The 21,105-nt window shown below is 39.1% G+C and overlaps 1 protein-coding gene across 2 annotated transcripts in view; it reads left to right on the forward strand.

Annotated features, from left to right (window-relative positions):
• LOC137295548 (SLIT-ROBO Rho GTPase-activating protein 1-like) overlaps positions 1-21,105 on the forward strand; it is a 139,633-nt gene that overhangs the window by 103,399 nt on the left and 15,129 nt on the right. For both annotated transcript variants that reach the window (XM_067826935.1, XM_067826934.1), the window contains exons 3-7: positions 6,390-6,558; positions 8,387-8,449; positions 12,098-12,253; positions 14,011-14,139; positions 17,501-17,722. In XM_067826935.1, coding sequence (XP_067683036.1) covers positions 6,390-6,558; positions 8,387-8,449; positions 12,098-12,253; positions 14,011-14,139; positions 17,501-17,722 — 739 coding nt within the window. The remainder of the gene's footprint in view (positions 1-6,389; positions 6,559-8,386; positions 8,450-12,097; positions 12,254-14,010; positions 14,140-17,500; positions 17,723-21,105) is intronic.

Genomic DNA, 21,105 nt, shown 5'->3' on the forward strand with positions numbered 1-21,105 from the left:
AGTACTGATAAGTGTGATTTGACTTTGTCTAGTTATCAGAGATGTACAGATAATAGTCAGCCTATCCCAGGGTTGAGCGACCAAGTGTTATATTAGAACATTACAAGGCAGTGAAGTGGAGAATGATGGTATAAAGGAGACTGTCCAGTTGATAGGGGTAATGAGTCTAAAATCTAGCTGAGATGCAGTGGTGTGAGGTACCCCAGGCTAATCTTATCATGTTCTCACCTGTCAGGCTGGAGGCTGGAGGGGCACTTTCAGTTTGACCCCAGCTTCATCAGCATAGACAGGAGATGCAAATGTGGTCACACAAGTCTTCCTGACTCAGACGTATTTCCTCAAATGTTAATCAAGATCATGCAATGATTGTGATCTTTGCAATGCAATGTACACATATTAGATATGTGAAAATCTATAACACAGACTGGGCAAATCGGAGATTTGAATCTACTGGTGTTGTAGTGAATGATAGTGAGGAAATGTGCCCAAAAGTTGTCTGAAGGGGTTGTCAGAATGGATAGTACAGATGTGTACCCTGGTACAATTTTGTATATAGAAATGTACCCTACCCAAAAGTAGAAAGCAGAAACATACGCTGGTAAATTGCACTCTGTGACATTTGCTTGACCATACTGTTGTATTAGATGCAAACTCAGTAATGAATATTTTGTGATGCATAATACCACTCACAGTCTGTTGAATGGGAAGAACTACTGCAGAATATAGACTCATCCCCCACTGTAACATACTTGGGGCACGTACATACATATGTGAGATAGAACCTGTGCTGACATGTTGTCAGTGTAACTTTATGGACCTATTGTGCTTTATGCTACATGATTTTATATGTGTGGGAAATAGATTTGAGGTGAATATCTTCATTTCAGATAAAATCCATTGCTTTTCAAAGGCAACATGATAACATTAACACCTTTAAGATGGGACAGAATTATATATCTGAGGATGTTCAAAGAAATGTTAATCTTACAACTGGGAGTGGAATATTGTTCTACTCCGAGTAATCTGCCTGAAACTTACCTTCAGCGGTTGGGGGAGAAGCAGTTGCTTCTCAGCTTTCCTAATTTGTTGCTGTTGAACTTTGTTTGACTTAGCTGACCTCTACATAAATTTAGCTTGAACTTTGCATCTTTGTTGCTGTTAGCTGTCTGAAGATAAATCACTTTGATGTGAAGCAACATTTTGAAAAAGTATTTGCTGAATCTGGGCTCAGTTTCTAGGGGCTTGGTGTAGGGGAGGAGGGAGATAAGTGTTGTCCGTGTAAGGCTCCCATATTTTGGTGTTGGATGTGTGAGGCTTCCATGTTTGGTGTTGGATGGTCTGAAGTTTCCATGTTTGGTGTTGTCTGTGTAAGGCTCCCATGTTTGGTGTTGTCTGTGTAAGGCTCCCATGTTTGATGTTGTATGTTCTCAGGTTTCCATGTTTGGTGTTGGATGTTCTGAGGTTTCCATGTTTGGTGTTGGATGTGTGAGGTTTGCATGTTTGGTGTTGTCTGTGTAAGGCTCCCATTTTTTGTGTTGAATGTGTGAGGTTTCCATGTTTGGTATTGGGTGTTCTGAGATTTCCATGTTTGGTGTTGTTTGTGTAAGGCTCCCATGTTTGATGTTGGATGTTCTGAGGTTTCCATGTTAGGTGTTGGATGTGTGAGGTTTCCATGTTTGGTGTTGGATGTGTAAGGCTCCCATTTTTGGTGTTGGATATGTGAGGTTTCCATGTTTGGTGTTGGATGTGTGAGGTTTCCATGTTTTGTGTGACAGGAATAAACAAGCTATTAGGAGGCAGGGCATGGGATATATCTCAAATGGGGGTGCACAGTATCCAGTGGTAAGATGAATGGCAGGACGTCCCCCCCCTCTCCCCCTTGTGATAAGAGCATTCAGGATAAGTAGCCATGCAGTATGTCCATCAGAGCTTCAACATATGAGGTGCAGGGGGTAGTCAGTGTATCACTTTCCTTCCAAAGCAGTAGCAGTGGCATCAGATATAAGATCTCCTCAGTCACAGATAAATTTGGATGGAACTTTTTCTCCCATGTTTTTTCACTATCACCTGGCTACCGGAAATGGCCTGATACTGCTTGTAGATTGCAGACTTCCAAGTTGATAGTTTAATGCCCTCCACAGATCTTGTTTCCCATGTAACATGTGAGATAGAGGTTCGCTGATGATGGGACAGACAACCCAGGCAGATTTACTACCATTCCATGTATGTTATTGACTGAAGTCTGTTGACGTAATCTACTATTCCCCTTACAACTCTGCCTCTGTCACCCAGTCAAAGTATTATGCTGTTATCCTTACAACATACACTGCCTCATTCATCTGGTCAAAGTAATGTACTGTTTTCTTTACAACACTGCCTCAGTCATCCAGTCAAAGTAATGTACTGTTCCCCTTACAGCAATGCCTCAGTCACTGATGAGTAATTTGTAATGATGAGTAAGTGTTCGCCCCTAGCTTTGCATCATTGTTACATATCCTCCAGAGAAATATGGGCTTAGTACTGGATGGGTTGTTAGTTGTATGTCAGATGCTGACTTGATGGCTGCAAGTAGAAACGCAACCAGGAGGGAAGGATCACAGTAAGGGCTCTTGTAATATACTGACAGTGGTGCTGAAAAGAAAGGCCAACATTTTGGAATGTCTGCTGAGCATAAGCATGCAACACTGAAGGTATTGATGCCTGCAGGTATACTCCACAAACAGACCACACCAACTTTGTCAATGCGAATGGTGGGGAAGCCTTATGGTTAAAATGTTTTCTTGTCATGCGAAAGACTCGGGTTTGATTTCATAACAACTATACAATGTGTGAAGCTTATTTCTGGTGTCCGCTGCTGTAATATTGCTGGAATATTGTTAAAAGCTGCTTAAAACCAAACTGACTCACTCACTTTGTCAGTGAGGACTGGCTTGATGATGTTGCTCTGTCAGTTGTTTTACTGGCCATTCCAGAGATCTACTGATTATGGGATAGGGTGTATATACACAGATATCTACTGGTTATGGGATAGGGTGTATATACACAGATATCTACTGATTATGGGATAGGGTGTATATACACAGATATCTACTGATTATGGGATAGGGTGTATATACACAGATATCTACTGATTATGGGATAGGGTGTATATACACAGATATCTACTGGTTATGGGATAGGGTGTATATACACAGATATCTACTGATTATGGGATAGGGTGTATATACACAGATATCTACTGGTTATGGGATAGGGTGTATATACACAGATATCTACTGGTTATGGGATAGGGTGTATATACACAGATATCTACTGATTATGGGATAGGGTGTATATACACAGATATCTACTGGTTATGGGATAGGGTGTATATACACAGATATCTACTGGTTATGGGATAGGGTGTATATACACAGATATCTACTGATTATGGGATAGGGTGTATATACACAGATATCTACTGATTATGGGATAGGGTGTATATACACAGATATCTACTGGTTATGGGATAGGGTGTATATACACAGATATCTACTGATTATGGGATAGGGTGTATATACACAGATATCTACTGGTTATGGGATAGGGTGTATATACACAGATATCTACTGGTTATGGGATAGGGTGTATATACACAGATATCTACTGGTTATGGGATAGGGTGTATATACACAGATATCTACTGGTTATGGGATAGGGTGTATATACACAGATATCTACTGGTTATGGGATAGGGTGTATATACACAGATATCTACTGATTATGGGATAGGGTGTATATACACAGATATCTACTGATTATGGGATAGGGTGTATATACACAGATATCTACTGATTATGGGATAGGGTGTATATACACAGATATCTACTGGTTATGGGATAGGGTGTATATACACAGATATCTACTGATTATGGGATAGGGTGTATATACACAGATATCTACTGATTATGGGATAGGGTGTATATACACAGATATCTACTGGTTATGGGATAGGGTGTATATACACAGATATCTACTGGTTATGGGATAGGGTGTATATACACAGATATCTACTGATTATGGGATAGGGTGTATATACACAGATATCTACTGGTTATGGGATAGGGTGTATATACACAGATATCTACTGATTATGGGATAGGGTGTATATACACAGATATCTACTGATTATGGGATAGGGTGTATATACACAGATATCTACTGATTATGGGATAGGGTGTATATACACAGATATCTACTGATTATGGGATAGGGTGTATATACACAGATATCTACTGGTTATGGGATAGGGTGTATATACACAGATATCTACTGATTATGGGATAGGGTGTATATACACAGATATCTACTGGTTATGGGATAGGGTGTATATACACAGATATCTACTGATTATGGGATAGGGTGTATATACACAGATATCTACTGATTATGGGATAGGGTGTATATACACAGATATCTACTGGTTATGGGATAGGGTGTATATACACAGATATCTACTGATTATGGGATAGGGTGTATATACACAGATATCTACTGGTTATGGGATAGGGTGTATATACACAGATATCTACTGATTATGGGATAGGGTGTATATACACAGATATCTACTGATTATGGGATAGGGTGTATATACACAGATATCTACTGATTATGGGATAGGGTGTATATACACAGATATCTACTGATTATGGGATAGGGTGTATATACACAGATATCTACTGGTTATGGGATAGGGTGTATATACACAGATATCTACTGATTATGGGATAGGGTGTATATACACAGATATCTACTGGTTATGGGATAGGGTGTATATACACAGATATCTACTGATTATGGGATAGGGTGTATATACACAGATATCTACTGATTATGGGATAGGGTGTATATACACAGATATCTACTGGTTATGGGATAGGGTGTATATACACAGATATCTACTGATTATGGGATAGGGTGTATATACACAGATATCTACTGGTTATGGGATAGGGTGTATATACACAGATATCTACTGATTATGGGATAGGGTGTATATACACAGATATCTACTGATTATGGGATAGGGTGTATATACACAGATATCTACTGATTATGGGATAGGGTGTATATACACAGATATCTACTGATTATGGGATAGGGTGTATATACACAGATATCTACTGGTTATGGGATAGGGTGTATATACACAGATATCTACTGATTATGGGATAGGGTGTATATACACAGATATCTACTGATTATGGGATAGGGTGTATATACACAGATATCTACTGATTATGGGATAGGGTGTATATACACAGATATCTACTGATTATGGGATAGGGTGTATATACACAGATATCTACTGATTATGGGATAGGGTGTATATACACAGATATCTACTGATTATGGGATAGGGTGTATATACACAGATATCTACTGGTTATGGGATAGGGTGTATATACACAGATATCTACTGGTTATGGGATAGGGTGTATATACACAGATATCTACTGGTTATGGGATAGGGTGCATTTACACAAATATCTACTGGTTGTGTGATAGGTTGTATTTACATTGAGACCTACTAGTTGGGGGATGCGGTTTGTTTGCACAGTGACAGAGATCTGCTGGATGGGGAATAGGGTGTATACACACAGATCTACTGGTTGTGGGATAGGGTGTATATACACAGAACTCCACTGGTAAGGGGATAGGGTGTATACACACAGAAATCTACTGGTAAGGGGATAGGGTGTATATGGACATAGATCTGCTGGTTGAGGGATAGAGTGTATATTCACCGATCTACTGGTTGAGGGAAACAGTTGGGGGATAGGGTGTATACACCCACATATTTAGTGGTTAGGGGATAGTGTGTTTATACACAGATCTACTGCTAAGGGGATAGAGTGTATATTCACAGATCTGCTGGTTTGGGGAAAGGGTGTGTACAAATGCAGATCTAGTGGTTGAAGGATAGGGTGTATACACACACATATCTACTCGGTGGAGGATAGGGTGTATATACACAGATCTAGAGGTTGAAGGATAAGGTGTATATACACAGATCTAGTGGTTGAAGGATAGGGTGTATACACACAGATCTAGTATTTGAAGGATAGGGTGTATACACACAGATCTAGTGGTTGGGGGATAGGGTGTATACACAGATCTAGTGGTTTGATAATAGGGTGTATACACACAGATCGACTGGTTAGGGGGTAGTGTGTTTATACACAGATCAACTGGTTAGGGGGTAGTGTGTTTATACACAGATCGACTGGTTAGGGGGTAGTGTGTTTATACACAGATCAACTGGTTAGGGGGTAGTGTGTTTATACACAGTTGTCTTTGCCAAGTTTTCAAATCACAACAATAACTTATGTAATTTATTTTTGTTTTAGTCGTCAAGAACAGTGGGCTACATTTTCAACGTTTGCATGTTGGAAACATTTACTGGGCATCACGCGGAAGGAGAGCCAGGACCACAACACTATCAGTGAGCTGTACAGCAATACCGTCATGAACAGGCTGAACGAAACCATCGAAAACTCACAGAGGATATTCAAGAAGGTGAGCATATATTGTCGCTGTACCAAGTCAGAATATGTACAGTGGAAAGCTTTCTAAATGATACCAGACATTAAACAAATCTCTATACATATAAATGCCTGGTATTTTTCTCATGTTACTATCATTGGGAAATGTGTTTTTCAAATTTCAATACTCCTTAGACTGTGCTGTTAAGAAAGGATTAGATAAGTGGATATTATGCAATCTTACAACTGCATTAAATGCCAGAATATTTTTGCTTCTATGGTGATTATGAATGTGTTAAGAAGTCTTCTGAAGAATACACTTTCTGTGTTATGAATGTTTGAATGTTTTTTGAAAGTTATCTGGCAAACATTACTTTTACAGTTAACAAACAGAACGATTACACCATACCATGGGTGCATTTGATTTCTGTTCTTAGGACTGGGTAGTGTATCATGTTGATGTGTCTTGGCAGCAATATTCATTTTGCGAATTTACAAGCCCAGAAGTTGTTTGTTAGGGGCTGGGTAGCCTTGTGATTATGGTGTTTGCTCATCATCACCCTGAAGACCAAGGTTTGCTAAGGTTGGCTCCATGCAAATGGTTCTGTCTGATTATGTTTCTAGCTGTGGGTCAGCTCGTTGGCTGGCTGGTCAGTGTGGTGGGTAATTGCATCCTTGATCAGTATTGATTCATCTGCTGGCTGCCAAAATTAATGCTGGCAATTTGAAGAATGACAGTTGAGTAATTGGTTCATTATTGAAACAAATCTCAGGTGTAGTAACAAGTCTGCCTTGAAAATATCTGACAAACTTTTATTAATGTAATCAAAAATGTGCCCAAGAAAATAGAAACTGTGACCATACTTCATATAACCTTGCTGTCACTGACTTCAAGATCACAGATACTGTAGGGGATGCAAATACATAAATCAGTTATTTGCATTGTTATGCATGAAAGCCAACCATTAAAACTACTCATTTCGGCAATCAACCTTTTTGACAACAGTGCACAATTCTCTTCTGCAAATGAAATGTCAACCAAACAGAGGAGGGCATCTCCCTGACATAATGTGACGCATGCCTATGTGGGCTGCTGTAGTATTCATGTACATCTCCAGGACTAGATTATCTTGTTTATATATTTGTCTAAACCTGAGACCATGATAGTTGTGAAAAATGGAAGCTTTGTGTTTTCACAATCAACTGTCTTTTAATCTTGTCACCTGCTTTGCCTAGCCTCTGAGTTACAACTTGTTTTCATAGATGATTCTGTCAAAATCACTTGTTGCCATAACGGTTATATATCATTATTTTACAATCCTTTTGGTCATAATTCAAATACATATTTAACTACGAGTAGGAAGTAGTTTTCATTTTCCAACTTGATGAAAACAAACCATAATCTGTTTGATTCTCTGACTCAATTTAGTGCATGGTGAATGCAATGATTCGGCTTGTTTTTGTTGATGCCAAGAAATCAACTAATTGATGAGCTCTTTACACACTTTATACAATTAACTAAAACATCCTTCCTCACATTACGTCACTTCCACTCATTGCATTGGCAACAGAGTTTGGTAACCTATCTGTGGTTGCCATTCGCGGCGAGAGTGAAACAGATGACTTTGGGCAACTTTTAATTGCTCAGTATTAATTAACAACTGTTTTTAGATTGAATTTGGTGGTCTGCTTAAGAATAACCTCAGTTCTTTTGTATTTAATGGTTAAAAAAGGACAAAAAAAAATAGTTTGCTCATTTTTCAGTAATGTGTACAGTGTTATGCCATGAACTTCAAATGCGGACCCCAGTTGGTTGGTTGTCTGTTCAGTTATTATATCTAAGATTGATGTTTATGTTCCAGTGTCGGGAAATTGGGTCTGAATCACATGAAGACATGCTCAAAGTGCTCAATGAATTGCAGAGTGTAAGTATGGATAGCAGACATGCATATATGCGCATAACACTTTTGCCTAGCAAACACTGTTTCTTTATTTTGTTGTCTATAATGTCATTAAACAATTGAACATAGTATCAATGTCGATGAATAGGGCAGTACTGTACTTGAATAAAATGGATAATAAATAAATTATTACACTTGAGCAATTAAAAATTTCAAAGTTATATCTCACACTACAGGAAGGTGGCCGCTCAGAACGTAAATTTTTTTTTTCAAAAATATTCCCCATCAATTGTAGGCTGGTTACATCTTGCATCCTGGATACAGCTGACCATACCTTACAGGATTCGTTGCTGATGGAATTGTTTATGATTTGTGAGCAGTGTTCCCTGCTGATGCAGTCAATTATAACTGATAATAAGGATAAGTGCTTAATGATGTAAGTGGCTTGTAACTGAACACCCCTTAGAACCTTGTAACATGTCATATTTGTTATTACACTTTCTTAGTCAAGTACAAATTCTAGTACTTTTTTTTGTTGAGTCCCATCCAGGATTCGAACCCGCACCCTCAGAGTCAGGCACCTAATGGCCAGGTGAGAGGGCTAGACGGCTGATCGTGTGGGTTTGAATCCTGGAAAGTATTATCACAAATGTGACAGACGTTACATGTGACCACTTTCCTTGGTATGGTCCTTTTAGTGCCAGGGCCCCGTTTCACAAAACTCTCGTAAGCCTAAGGTCTCGTAACTTTTCTCGTAGCATTTGTACCTGGCATACTGTAACATAGGAGGTGCAAAGGCTACGGGAAAAGTTACGAGACCTTAGGCTTACGAGAGTTTTGTGAAACGGGGCCCAGGTCGGTGTTGAAGTTGATGTAGAAGGTCGTGTAGGAGGTAGGTGTAGGTCAGTGTTGGAGGTTGGTGTAGAAGGTCGTGTTGGAGGTTGGTGTAGGTCAATATTGGAGGCTGGTGTAGGAAGTCAGTGCTGAGGTTGAATTATAGAAGGTCGTGTTGGAGGTTGGTGTAGGAAGTCAGTGCTGAGGTTGAATTATAGAAGGTCGTGTTGGAGGTTGGTGTAGGATGTCAATGTTGAGGTTGATGTAGAGGGTCGTGTTGGAGGTTGGTGTAGGTCAATATTGGAGGCTGGTGTAGGAAGTCAGGGCTGAGGTTGAATTATAGAAGGTCGTGTTGGAGGTAGGTGTTGGAGGTTGGTGTAGGATGTCAATGTTGAGGTTGATGTAGAGGGTCGTGTTGGAGGTTGGTGTAGGAGGTAGATGTAGGAAGTAAGTGTAGGAGAGGTTGGTGTAAACAACTGTAGTAGGGTTGTAATGGACGAGAAAAAGGCTGGTTTAAAGCCCACTCTCCTCTTCCGTTATCATGAGATGGCAGTGTTTAAATTAGGACTGATACAGAATTCACAAGAACCAAGCCTTGCAGTGCAGAGACGGGAGGCTTCTATTTGGGGAAGAATCAATATTTTAGAAAGTCCAAACAAGCACACATAGAGAGTGATTGTTCCCAGTGCCTGTTTTTTGTCAAGATGTCTGTTTCATCTGATGGTAGAAAATCACAAATGAAAATCAGTGAGTCATCATTGAAGTTTCACAAAGTCTTAACTCAAATATACATCATATATCATTCTACCTATCATTCTTTACTGTGCATTGCGATATTTAAGGTCATGCGCATTCTACCAGCAGCCATCTTTCAAGAAAGCACTCTGGATAAAAATGCTTCTTGTCATGTCTGTGTTGGTTGTTTTATTGGAATACTTATATTAATGAGTGTGGTTTTACAGCTGTGTAGCTTAAAGAAATCAGCTGAACTCAAGCAAGATGGAGCTGAGGAAATTGAGCTGAAGGCTAGTTGTAACAGACACTGCCAGATGACAGCATTTATGTTTTGGAAATTCAGTGGTAAATTGAGCTTAACAGAATCAAAATGTCTCTTGACCCTCAGCTACTGGTGTCATGATCATAGGTTTGGCTTCATCAATGATGGCAATTCTTTGATGTATTGTAACAGGCGACATCGTCTTGGAGGCAGTGTAGTGGGTGACATTGTCTTTGATGTATTGAAGTAGGCGACATCGTCTTGGAAGCAGTGTAGTGGGTGACACTGTCTTTGATGTATTGAAGGAGGTGGCATCGTCTTGGAGGCAGTGTAGTGGGTGACACTGTCTTTGATGTATTGAAGTAGGCAACATCGTCTTGGAGGCAGTGTAGTGGGTGACACTGTCTTTGATGTGTTGAAGTAGGCGACATCGTCTTGGAGGCAGTGTAGTGGGTGACACTGTCTTTGATGTATTGAAGTAGGCGACATCGTCTTGGAGGCAGTGTAGTGGGTGACATTGTCTTTGATGTATTGAAGTAGGCAACATCGTCTTGGAGGCAGTGTAGTGGGTGACATTGTCTTTGATGTATTGAAGTAGGCGACATTGTCTTGGAGGCAGTGTAGTGGGTGACAATGTCTTGGATGACAAATGTGTGAATGAATGAACAGCAAGTTGAGATTAAAAGCCACACCTGTGACAAATTTTTTACTTTAATTGAATATATATATATGTGTATATACAGTCGAACCACATATCCGGAAACCCTGCCTTCTGGACGATTTTTATGTGAAACGAAACTTACGTTCATTAATTGTACTCGCTTAACCGGACCCCGTGCTTCCGCACCCGGACGGCCTGTATAGTGTTCTGGAAATATGAGGAAGTTGTATCATGTCTGTATGATCTTGGGGAAATATGAATGAAGGCCTTCTGACTGTATACTGCTCTCGAAATCCTTTGTTGTCTGGAAATGTGATGGGGGTTCATTTTCTTCTGAAAGTATACAGGAGGTCCCGTGTCATCTTAAAACATGAAGGAGTGTGTGTAGTGTCTCTATATCTTTTCTGGAAATATGACGGAGGGTCCCATGTCTTCTGGGGTTATTAGGGAGGGTCTCATGTTTGCATGTCTTCTGATGGTATGAAGGAATAAAGCATGTGTGTATGATGATTCACTGTTATTACTACTGACTATTTATTTATGAATATTTTTTGCTTTCACTTAATTTTCAAGTTTTGGATGTTTGATCCAGTTAACCGGACGTCTCGCAATCCGGACGATTTTTGAGTGAAACCAAAACGTCTGGGTAAACGGGTTTCGACTGTATATATATATATTTCAATAGTCAGCCCTTAAAAAGCGTCCAGTTCAAAGACTTCTGTGTATATTCACTGATAAAATTGTGTTTGTGAAGATATTTTGCTGAAAGGGTTATCTTCCAAATGAATCTTGCCCATGTATGAGTGTACAGGGAGCAGGCTATGTTCCGGATCAATACGGTGGACAGCTCTCAGTTTCTGCTGACATTGGGAAACTGTATCATTGGGTTAGTCATAGATATGAATGGTTTCATAAATTTGTTTGCTTTTTCAGTTTCACTGCTAGTGTTGCAAATGAAGAGATATTTTTATATAAGGCTTACACGACTTTTATGAACAGCAGATACATTCATATCTGTGCATTGTGATTGATGAATATTATCAAGGGGTATGTAAGGGTTTTTTAGGTTTTTATTTAAGTTCGGTTCATAAAGATGTTAATACATGATCCTGCTGCTTCACAGACTGAACACACCACAGACACTTCTTTTGTAAATCATTATTTTTCTGATCCATTTTAGGCAATGAAAACTTACCACATCTACCAATCTGAGAGCAAGCAGGCTGAATCTAAACTGAGGAGTGTTGAGTCACAGAAAACGAAAGTTGAACAGCAGCTGTCGGGCAAGAATACAACTAGTCGCAAGCTGAAGGGCCTGGAGCGACAAGCAGAGAAGGTAATACACCCAGTCTTTAGTCTGGGATGAAAGAAATAACTGTAATAGTTATTATGGTAAATAGTTTGGAATATGGTGTATTACTCAAGTTCACTGTATATGGGTATAAGGCTTTGTTAATGTGTTCATCTTTGCATATGTAATAATTAAATGATCTCGAGTTCTGTCGGGTCATTCTAACTTCACTATTCTTAACTTCAAGATGACATAAATGAAGACTGATGGTGTATGGATAAATATTGTAATGTGCCCACCACCAAACCCTTTCACATGAGATGGATGGAATCCCAGGATAGACCTGACTATGAATAAGAATGAATGTTCATGAACCTGCGTTCAAATTTATGTCAACATTAGAAACTTGCATAGCTGACCCTCCCTCATATGGATGGGAATTAGTGATATGTTCATCTCTTTAATGTTTTAAAAACATCACCACTTGCTACCCCAGGAAACATGTCAGGTGGAATGGGTTGATTGCCATGTCAGGTGGAGTGGGTTGATTGCCATGTCAGGTGGAGTGGGTTGATTGCCATGTCAGGTGGAGTGGGTTGATTGCCATGTCAGGTGGAGTGGGTTGATTGCCAGTGCATCTCATTCTCCCTCTTAACCATAAGATTTATTGTCTGTAGATTTTGAACTGCATCTTACAACTGGCATTAGTGGACATGGTCTGTAACAGTCTTATCTGTAATGGCTGAAGTAATAGGGAAAAGGTTTCTTCTCCAATTGGAAACTTTCAAAGTGACTTGTTGTGCAGCCTGTACCAGTTTGAGTTCCCGGCTGCATTTTGATAAGTAGAATACATGAGTATCATAAAGAAACTGGAATCATTTCTCCAAATTAATTTCAATATGCAAACTAAAGCTTGCCTTTTGTGTGCACTTCATAATAACAATATGACTCAAGTTACTATCATTATTTCATTAAATTTGTACACTGAACTGTAATGGAGCAAAAACCAGTGTTCATTTCACAAGGCTGTGCTGTTGTCTTGTTTCAACTGATGGGAATCATCATGTTTCTGTGCAGATCCTTCCACGGGATCTTGTTAGATGTGATGCTTTTGAAGACTCACCCAGTTCCAGTAATCGGAAACTTTGATAGCCTTTTAGGTGGAAGTAGCTGTTGAACATCTCCCTCACAGTTACAGGGAAATACATTCAGATATACGTTAGCTGACTCAGGTTCAAAGGGTTGCACATTAGATGTACAAGCAGCTGTTAGGAAAGCATTATTTGCCCCTATCCATGGCTCTGGTTGCTAGCTAAACAACATGGCACAACAAATACAAAAGCAGTATATGTTATTTATCAAATTGACCTAATTATAAAGCTGTGAAACACATAAGGAAACCTTTGTCAAGCATTTTGTACAGTATTCTTGTTTGTATGTGTAGAGCTACAGCAGAACATAGAAGAAGAAAATGTCTCGCCATGAATAAGTCAGGGAGGTCCCATTCGTGATGACTGTATTCCATATGGTAGACCAATTCTTGGGCGAAATGTTCAGGCTACTGAACTGATTGAAGTAACTGTAGAAAGTAAAATTTTATGAGTAATTAATAAGGATTCATTTGAAAACTGTTTGATTTCCAACTTGAGATATTATTACAGCTGGTTATAGTGAAGTCCTGGTAATGTCACTTTATGTGTATCCCAATGATGGTGCATTCATGTGCATATGCACCCAGTTTAATAGATTTATTGTAGAAGTTAAAAGAATTACACATCAAGGTACAAGATTTAATTTTTCAGCGCCAGTCTAAATACTCTGAGAACAAGTTGAAGTCCTTGAAAGCTCGGAATGACTACCTCCTTTGCATCGAGGGAGCCAACTCGGCGATCACCAAGTACTTCTCCGATGACATCTCTGATCTGATGGATGTAAGTAGAGACCGGTTAATCATGCACTAGCTAGTTAGTGAACAAATGCATTGTTTAGAGATGATGTCTTGTTTAGAGAACATACTTCAGGAGTTGATTCCCCGTATTTGCAGTGCAATATATTGACATCAGTCAGTCACACAGTGCACAAGGTTAAAGGTCATATGAAACCAAAATATCAAACATAATTAAAACACATTTATCACTGAATCATGACATATAATATACATTGCTGCTTGTGAAAAGGACAAAATTATAAGAGTATAATCGTGATTCAAAAGTGCAATATTTTGTACTTGGGCTTACTTCCCTCGAAACGAAGCCTTCAGGAGAACTTCTTTTATTGTAGTTGATGTGTCGTTTCAGTACTGATTCATATATTGTTGTCAAACAAAATCATATACACTAGATATATATGTTTTTAGAGATGTTGGGTTTTGTAAATACATGTTCTCTGAATTTGTGTTCAATCCAATCAAAAATCATCTCAGTAGAGATGATGAAGTACTGCGTGGCTGGAAACTGTCATTCATCCAAGTACAAAGCAGGACTTGAAACTGACAAAGAGTTTGCACCAGTTTCCGTCAGATCCAGTCATCCGAGAAAAATTGATGTAATTTGTTTGCAACCCACAGACATAAAAACATGTCATGTGTACAAGTATCACACCTGCCTAATTACATAATGTGGCAGAGACAGGACTCGGGTGCACGAGTCATAAATCAATTTATTTTGTTTATGGCCTGATACGTGTTAAGTTCAAATTGCATGTGGTCAATGATTGAAGCTGTCTATTGCATATCATCTCTAGCAAACAGGCAGGCAGACATATAGGTGTCAATAAACCAGACATTCAGCTTTCTCTGTGACAGAAGCTGCTTACCACAATCAACAAGTTTTTTTATTTAATGAGTAAATGATTTACTTGTTTGTGTACACAACCAAGATTAGACTACTGCTCACGAAGTCATACTCTGGGCATGGATACTGTTTCAAGCTCCTATTCACTGTGCATGCGTTATGGGGGTACTGCAGCACAGCTGTTGAACGCACATTTTCCCCCAGCACTGAACTCTGATTTTGCAGGCTCTTTTTCATCACGTTTTTTTTTTTTTTTTCAACTAAATAGTTTGAATTGGCATTTTTGATGATTTGTTTCGGTAAGTACATACTGAAAGGTATCAGAATCTGCAAAGTTGTGTTTTATGTTGCATGTGACCTTTAAAGTAGTTGAATGTCTGCTGTCACAAAACAGGATTATTTCTCAGCAGTATGACTGGATGACAAAGGGAAGTCCTTTGGAGACATTAAATACAAATGAAAGATGTTCAGGCATGTACTATTGTTTTCAAACAATTTGATTCTGAAATGATTACCAATTTGTCTGGAAAAATTACTTTTATGATCAGCATAAATATGTGAGATATGGTAATTATATGTCTGACGAGGGTAAATCTGCCACCTCCTACAAGTGGTAATTATATGTCTGACGAGGGTAAATCTGCCACCTCCTACAAGTGGTAATTATATGTCTGACGAGGGTAAATCTGCCACCTCCTACAAGTGGTAATTATATGTCTGACGAGGGTAAATCTGCCACCTCCTACAAGTGGTAATTATATGTCTGACGAGGGTAAATCTGCCACCTCCTACAAGTGGTAATTATATGTCTGACGAGGGTAAATCTGCCACCTTCTACATGTGGAGGCAGCTTTGGAGAAGTCCTACCAGTGGTACAAGGTCACTATTACAATTCATAAAGAAGTTGTTATCAATAATCTATTTGTCTACCTTGTCAGGTGTTAGCTTCTGAGCATTGCCTGTCAATTAGGTATCATTTGTGAGAGATATTTCTTAAAGACATTATATGATGTCAAGGTTATCACAACTGTGTGATATTGTGATGGTAATATACAGTGTAAGAATAATATACACTAAGTCTCCATAAATACAGTCACTGTTTATCCTTGATTCCCGACATTTACCATCCCTAAACAGACTTGTCTGATAGCCCGTGTATATCTGTCCCTCCTTCATACTAGCTGGATGATGGTGAGAAGATATGTCAGGCACTGCCACAAGGGGTAAACTTATCTGGATAAACGAAAAAAGTGAACCCAGAGTGTTAGACTGGTTTTTTGCTTGACTTACTTACGTGGAGATCACAACTTTTCTGAGATTGTTGAGAAATCAAGTCTTTAACATTCATGCCCCTTTCCTCCAGTGTGGTTCATAAAAACTTTAGCTCAGTGTTTAGATGCCTCTAAGAAAATCACAGTCATTATAGTGTTTTTCAAACATCTTTCAAATACTTTTGGACATTGCATTTACAGATGGCCCTAAATTTGTGGTAAAACCCTGAGCAGGTTCTGTGCTTCTCCTTTGCAGCTTTGAGCGGTGTAATGTGAGACATCTTCACAGGGTGTTTTTCTAAAAACTGGGGCCAAATTTAACCCAAACTTAGATGATGTTAACCACACTTGGTGCAGGAGAATATCCCTAACAGATACAGATTGTCCTGAGTGTTTTGTATCGCATGATGTTCAACATACTGGATGTAATACACATCATCTGTACGAGGTTTTTTCATAGTTTTGTGTTTGAAGTTGTATCAGGAAAATGTTACATAATATCTAAATCTAAGTTTCTTGATAGCAGACAAACTCATTCCTTTTTCACCAAATTATATGTGTGAAGCTGAAGAATATTAGATTTTTGTCATCAGTCATTCTTGCAACATATGTGCAAGCAGATGTGCAGTGTTGTAGAACATGGCACTCCAGAAACTTACTATTTCACAAGATATGATTTGGATTACAATGTGAACTCTGGAATGTAGATTCAACTCAGCCTCCTGTAAGAACATGTAAACACATTACTCATTATAATCAAACCAACTGCAAGTAAACTTTTTCATTTCAGTCCTTCTCAACTTGACCTTATGCATGTGTATTTACAACATGTACACCCTAAATAGTTACAGTGGGTTGTTTGGGCTTACTCTGTAAGAAAACTTATGTCTAATGAGTCATGTTGTCATGGATACTTGTTTAGTCGAAGTAATTTTTTTGTTGGAAAGTATTTAGAACTGTTTAGCAGAAATAGAGATGCCACAGTTAGATACAACAAAACTGCATTATAGTATGTTAATGATGTTGTGTTGGGAGCCGTGGATGATATGAGTCAAGTGGATCATTAGTGATGTGCAGCCCATAATAAAGCAATGTTATGACAATTATTAAGCATGTGCTCTGACATGTTCAAAGCAGTGCCCACTGCTCACTAATTGCTGCAAACAGGATGATGTTTATATGATAAGTGTATGTTTTCAGTGGTCTGAGAAAATTCTCCCTTGTTTCAGTGTATGGACTTCGGCTACCACAACTCTGTGGGACGAACAATGATGATGTACCTCTCAGTACATGAACAACTGAAGCAGACGCACCAGTCCGCCATTGAGTCTATCAACAAGAACATCTCCGACCTTGACTCAAGGGCAGATAAGCAGAAGTTCATGGAGCTTAACAATCAAGTGTTCATGCTGCCAAAGAAATTTGAGTTCCAGCCCTTCAAGGGAGATGAGGTTAGAGCATTATGATTAAACCCTGTTCAAGAAACATGACTCTGTCCCAGTCTAAGAAAGCCATCCATGTGAGCCATCAAGTGTATGCAGTGGAAATTGCTGATGTTATCATTATCTTACCAATATATGTGTTTGTTCTATCATAGTTCTTCTAGTGTGTTGTTGACAAGAAAGCTTGATACTAGTAAGAATTGCTGTACAAAAATATGAAGGACACCAACAGAATTATGCAAGGGAATTTGGTTGAAACTTTGAAAAAGGACATATTGAATGACCATTTGGGGTATTTTTTTTTGGTGCCAGTAATGTGATGGTATTCTGTTGCTGTTGTACTATGATGACCACTGTTGCTAAATACACAGCAGATGAATTACAAGTTGTTTTTTTTCAAATGTACTGTGCTTCCTTGGTCTGTTCTATTTGTAGTTTCAAGTGCTGTTTCTTTCAAAGTCATTTTAGTTGCTAGGCCATATATATTTTATGCTAATAATTATGAAACAACCATTTCTTTGTTTACGTACTAGTCTCCTTGTTTCATGATTTATACACAAAGCCATGCGCTTACTGAAAGTTGTGATGAGGTATCATGGCCTGGGATTCATCCATCATCATCGACTGACATCCTAGTCATTCATCTGCAGCTTCAGTAGACTTGCAGTTCCAATGATTAGATTACTTTTATATTAATATATACTGTTTTCCTAACTACTAGTTGGAAGTTGCTTCTGTGCATGTAAATCATCTAATGACTTTTTCTGCACAATTAATCTCATGATTGGAGTAAATGACCAGTGGTCAATTATGAAAACCTCTGTTTGGGGAAAATGTTTGTAATGTATTGGATTACTACAAACAGACTTGAATTTGGCTTGAGAACTGGTCATATGACTAGTTGAATTCACATGCTAGCTCATCTGACATTCTGAAGATAATCTGATTGGTCTTCAGGGTGTGAAAGAAATACAAATCCCCGTGAGTAATTCTATTGTGCTTTCCCAGCTCGTGTTGTCACTGTTTGCATGACCCTTTTGTTGACTTTGACATTTGGTTTCTGTTAAGTGGAACTGTTTCTGTCCTCAGTGTCCCTGTTCACAGGAACTTTGTTTGTCTTGTTTATTTTGTAGATTTTGTAGCTGCAGCTTTAGATATCTGCTGGAATGGCCATAATATACATCCCATCTGTACCATTTGTGTACCCTTTGTGTTCAACTGGTCAAACTTCAAGATAAATGAAATAGAGCTATCTGTTTTTCTTCTGTTAACATATGGCTTGATGCTTAGCAACTTACATTATTGATATGACTTCAGTAATGACATTAGAGTATTGAGATTGCGCTGTAGCTCCAGTAGTGTTTATGTTCTTGCACTTCAGTTACTTGTGTCAGGTGGGGATGCAGCTCCAGTCCATGATCTCTCCCATTTTTCACATATCTTGAGGGCTTGTGAAGGAGTATCCTTACATGGTGTCACTGCTTGGGCAATTTATAGCAAAGCTAGTTGTTTTGGATTTGTAACTATATATCCAGTAGTAAATCTTGTGTTATATGGATCTATTTTTCTGAGATTGCCATGTGTTGAAAGAGACATAGAACTGGATTTAAATCACTGGGTTGTGTAGATGGTATTCTCAATTACTGGGTCTTGTAGATGGTTCTCAATCACTGGGTCATGTACATAGTTCTCAATCACTGGGTCGTGTACATGGTTCTCAACTCATTCGTGTAGATGTTTGTCAGTCACTGGGTTGTGAAGATAGTTCACAATTATAGGGTCTCATAGTTCTCAATCACTGGGTAGCGTATATGGTGTTCTCAGCTCAGTCGTGCAGTTGCTGTTCTCAATCACTGGGTCATGAACATGGTTCTCAATCACAGGGTCATATAGATGGTCCTCAATCACTGAGCTATGTAGATGGTTCTCGATCACTGGGTTGTGTAGATGATTTTCAATCACATGGTCATGCAGATGGTTCTCAATCACAGGTTCGTGTAGATGCTGTTGTCAATCACAGGGTCCTGTAAATAGTTCTCAAATCACAGGGTCGTGTAGATGGTTCTCAGTCACTGGGTCGTGTAGATGGTTCTCAATCACTGTGTCATGTAGATGGTTCTCAATCACTGTGTCATGTAGATGATTCTCAATCACTGGGTCGTGTAGATGGTTCTCAATCACTAGGTCGTGTAGAGCATTCTCAATCACTGGGTCGTGTATATGGTTCTCAATCACTGGGTCGTGTTGATGGTTCTCAATCACTAGGTCGTGTAGAGCATTCTCAATCACAGGGTCGTGTATATGGTTCTCAATCACTGGGTCGTGTAGATGGTTCTCAATCACTGTGTCATGTAGATGGTTCTCAATCACTGTGTCATGTAGATGATTCTCAATCACTGGGTCGTGTAGATGGTTCTCAATCACTAGGTCGTGTAGAGCATTCTCAATCACTGGGTCGTGTATATGGTTCTCAATCACTGGGTCGTGTAGATGGTTCTCAATCACTAGGTCGTGTAGAGCATTCTCAATCACAGGGTCGTGTAGATGGTTCTCAATCACTGGGTCGTGTTGATGGTTCTCAATCACAGGGTCATGTAGATGGTTCTCAATCACTGGGTCATGTAGATGATTCTCAATCACTGGGTCGTGTAGATGGTTCTCAATCACTGGGTCGTGTAGAGCATTCTCAATCACTGGGTCGTGTATATGGTTCTCAATCACTGGGTTGTGTTGGTTCTCAATCACTGGGTTGTGTAGAGCATTTTCAATCACTAGGTCGTCTAGATGATGTTCTCACACTGGGTTACGTACATGATGTTCTCAATCATTGGGTTGTGTGGATTGTGTTCTCAATCATTGAGTCGTGTACATGGTGTTCTCAATTTGTACATGTAGATGGTTCTCAAACACTGGGTCCTGTAGATAGTTCTCAATCACTGGGTGATGTAGATGGTTCTCAATCACTGGGTCCTGTAGATGGTTTTCAATCACTGGGTCATGTAGATGGTTCTTGATCACAGGGTCATGTAGATGGTGTCCTTTCTTGAGGTCATGGTGTTCCACATCACTGGGTGTGTAGAAATTGTTCCCTATTACAAGGTCATGTTCTTGTTCTGGTGTTATGATGTGGAGGTATTAGATTTTCCTTCCTCATAAAGCAATATAAATATGCTTTTGTATGCTGTGTGTTAGTATCTAACAACTTCACTGTGTACCTAACAGATGTGTATGCTATACTGTATATTTCAAGCATGGATCATCAACAGATAAATGTTTATCCCATGGGCAAAAATACAGCTTGGCTGTCATTGCTTCATTCAAGTCATACGCTCTACCTTAAAACATGAAAATTCAGAGAATCTGGTTCTGTCTTCACTTAAAGAGGTCATCCA

Source organism: Haliotis asinina, chromosome 9 (assembly GCF_037392515.1).
Source record: "Haliotis asinina isolate JCU_RB_2024 chromosome 9, JCU_Hal_asi_v2, whole genome shotgun sequence".
In the NCBI taxonomy this organism is placed as follows: Eukaryota; Metazoa; Mollusca; class Gastropoda; order Lepetellida; family Haliotidae; genus Haliotis; species Haliotis asinina.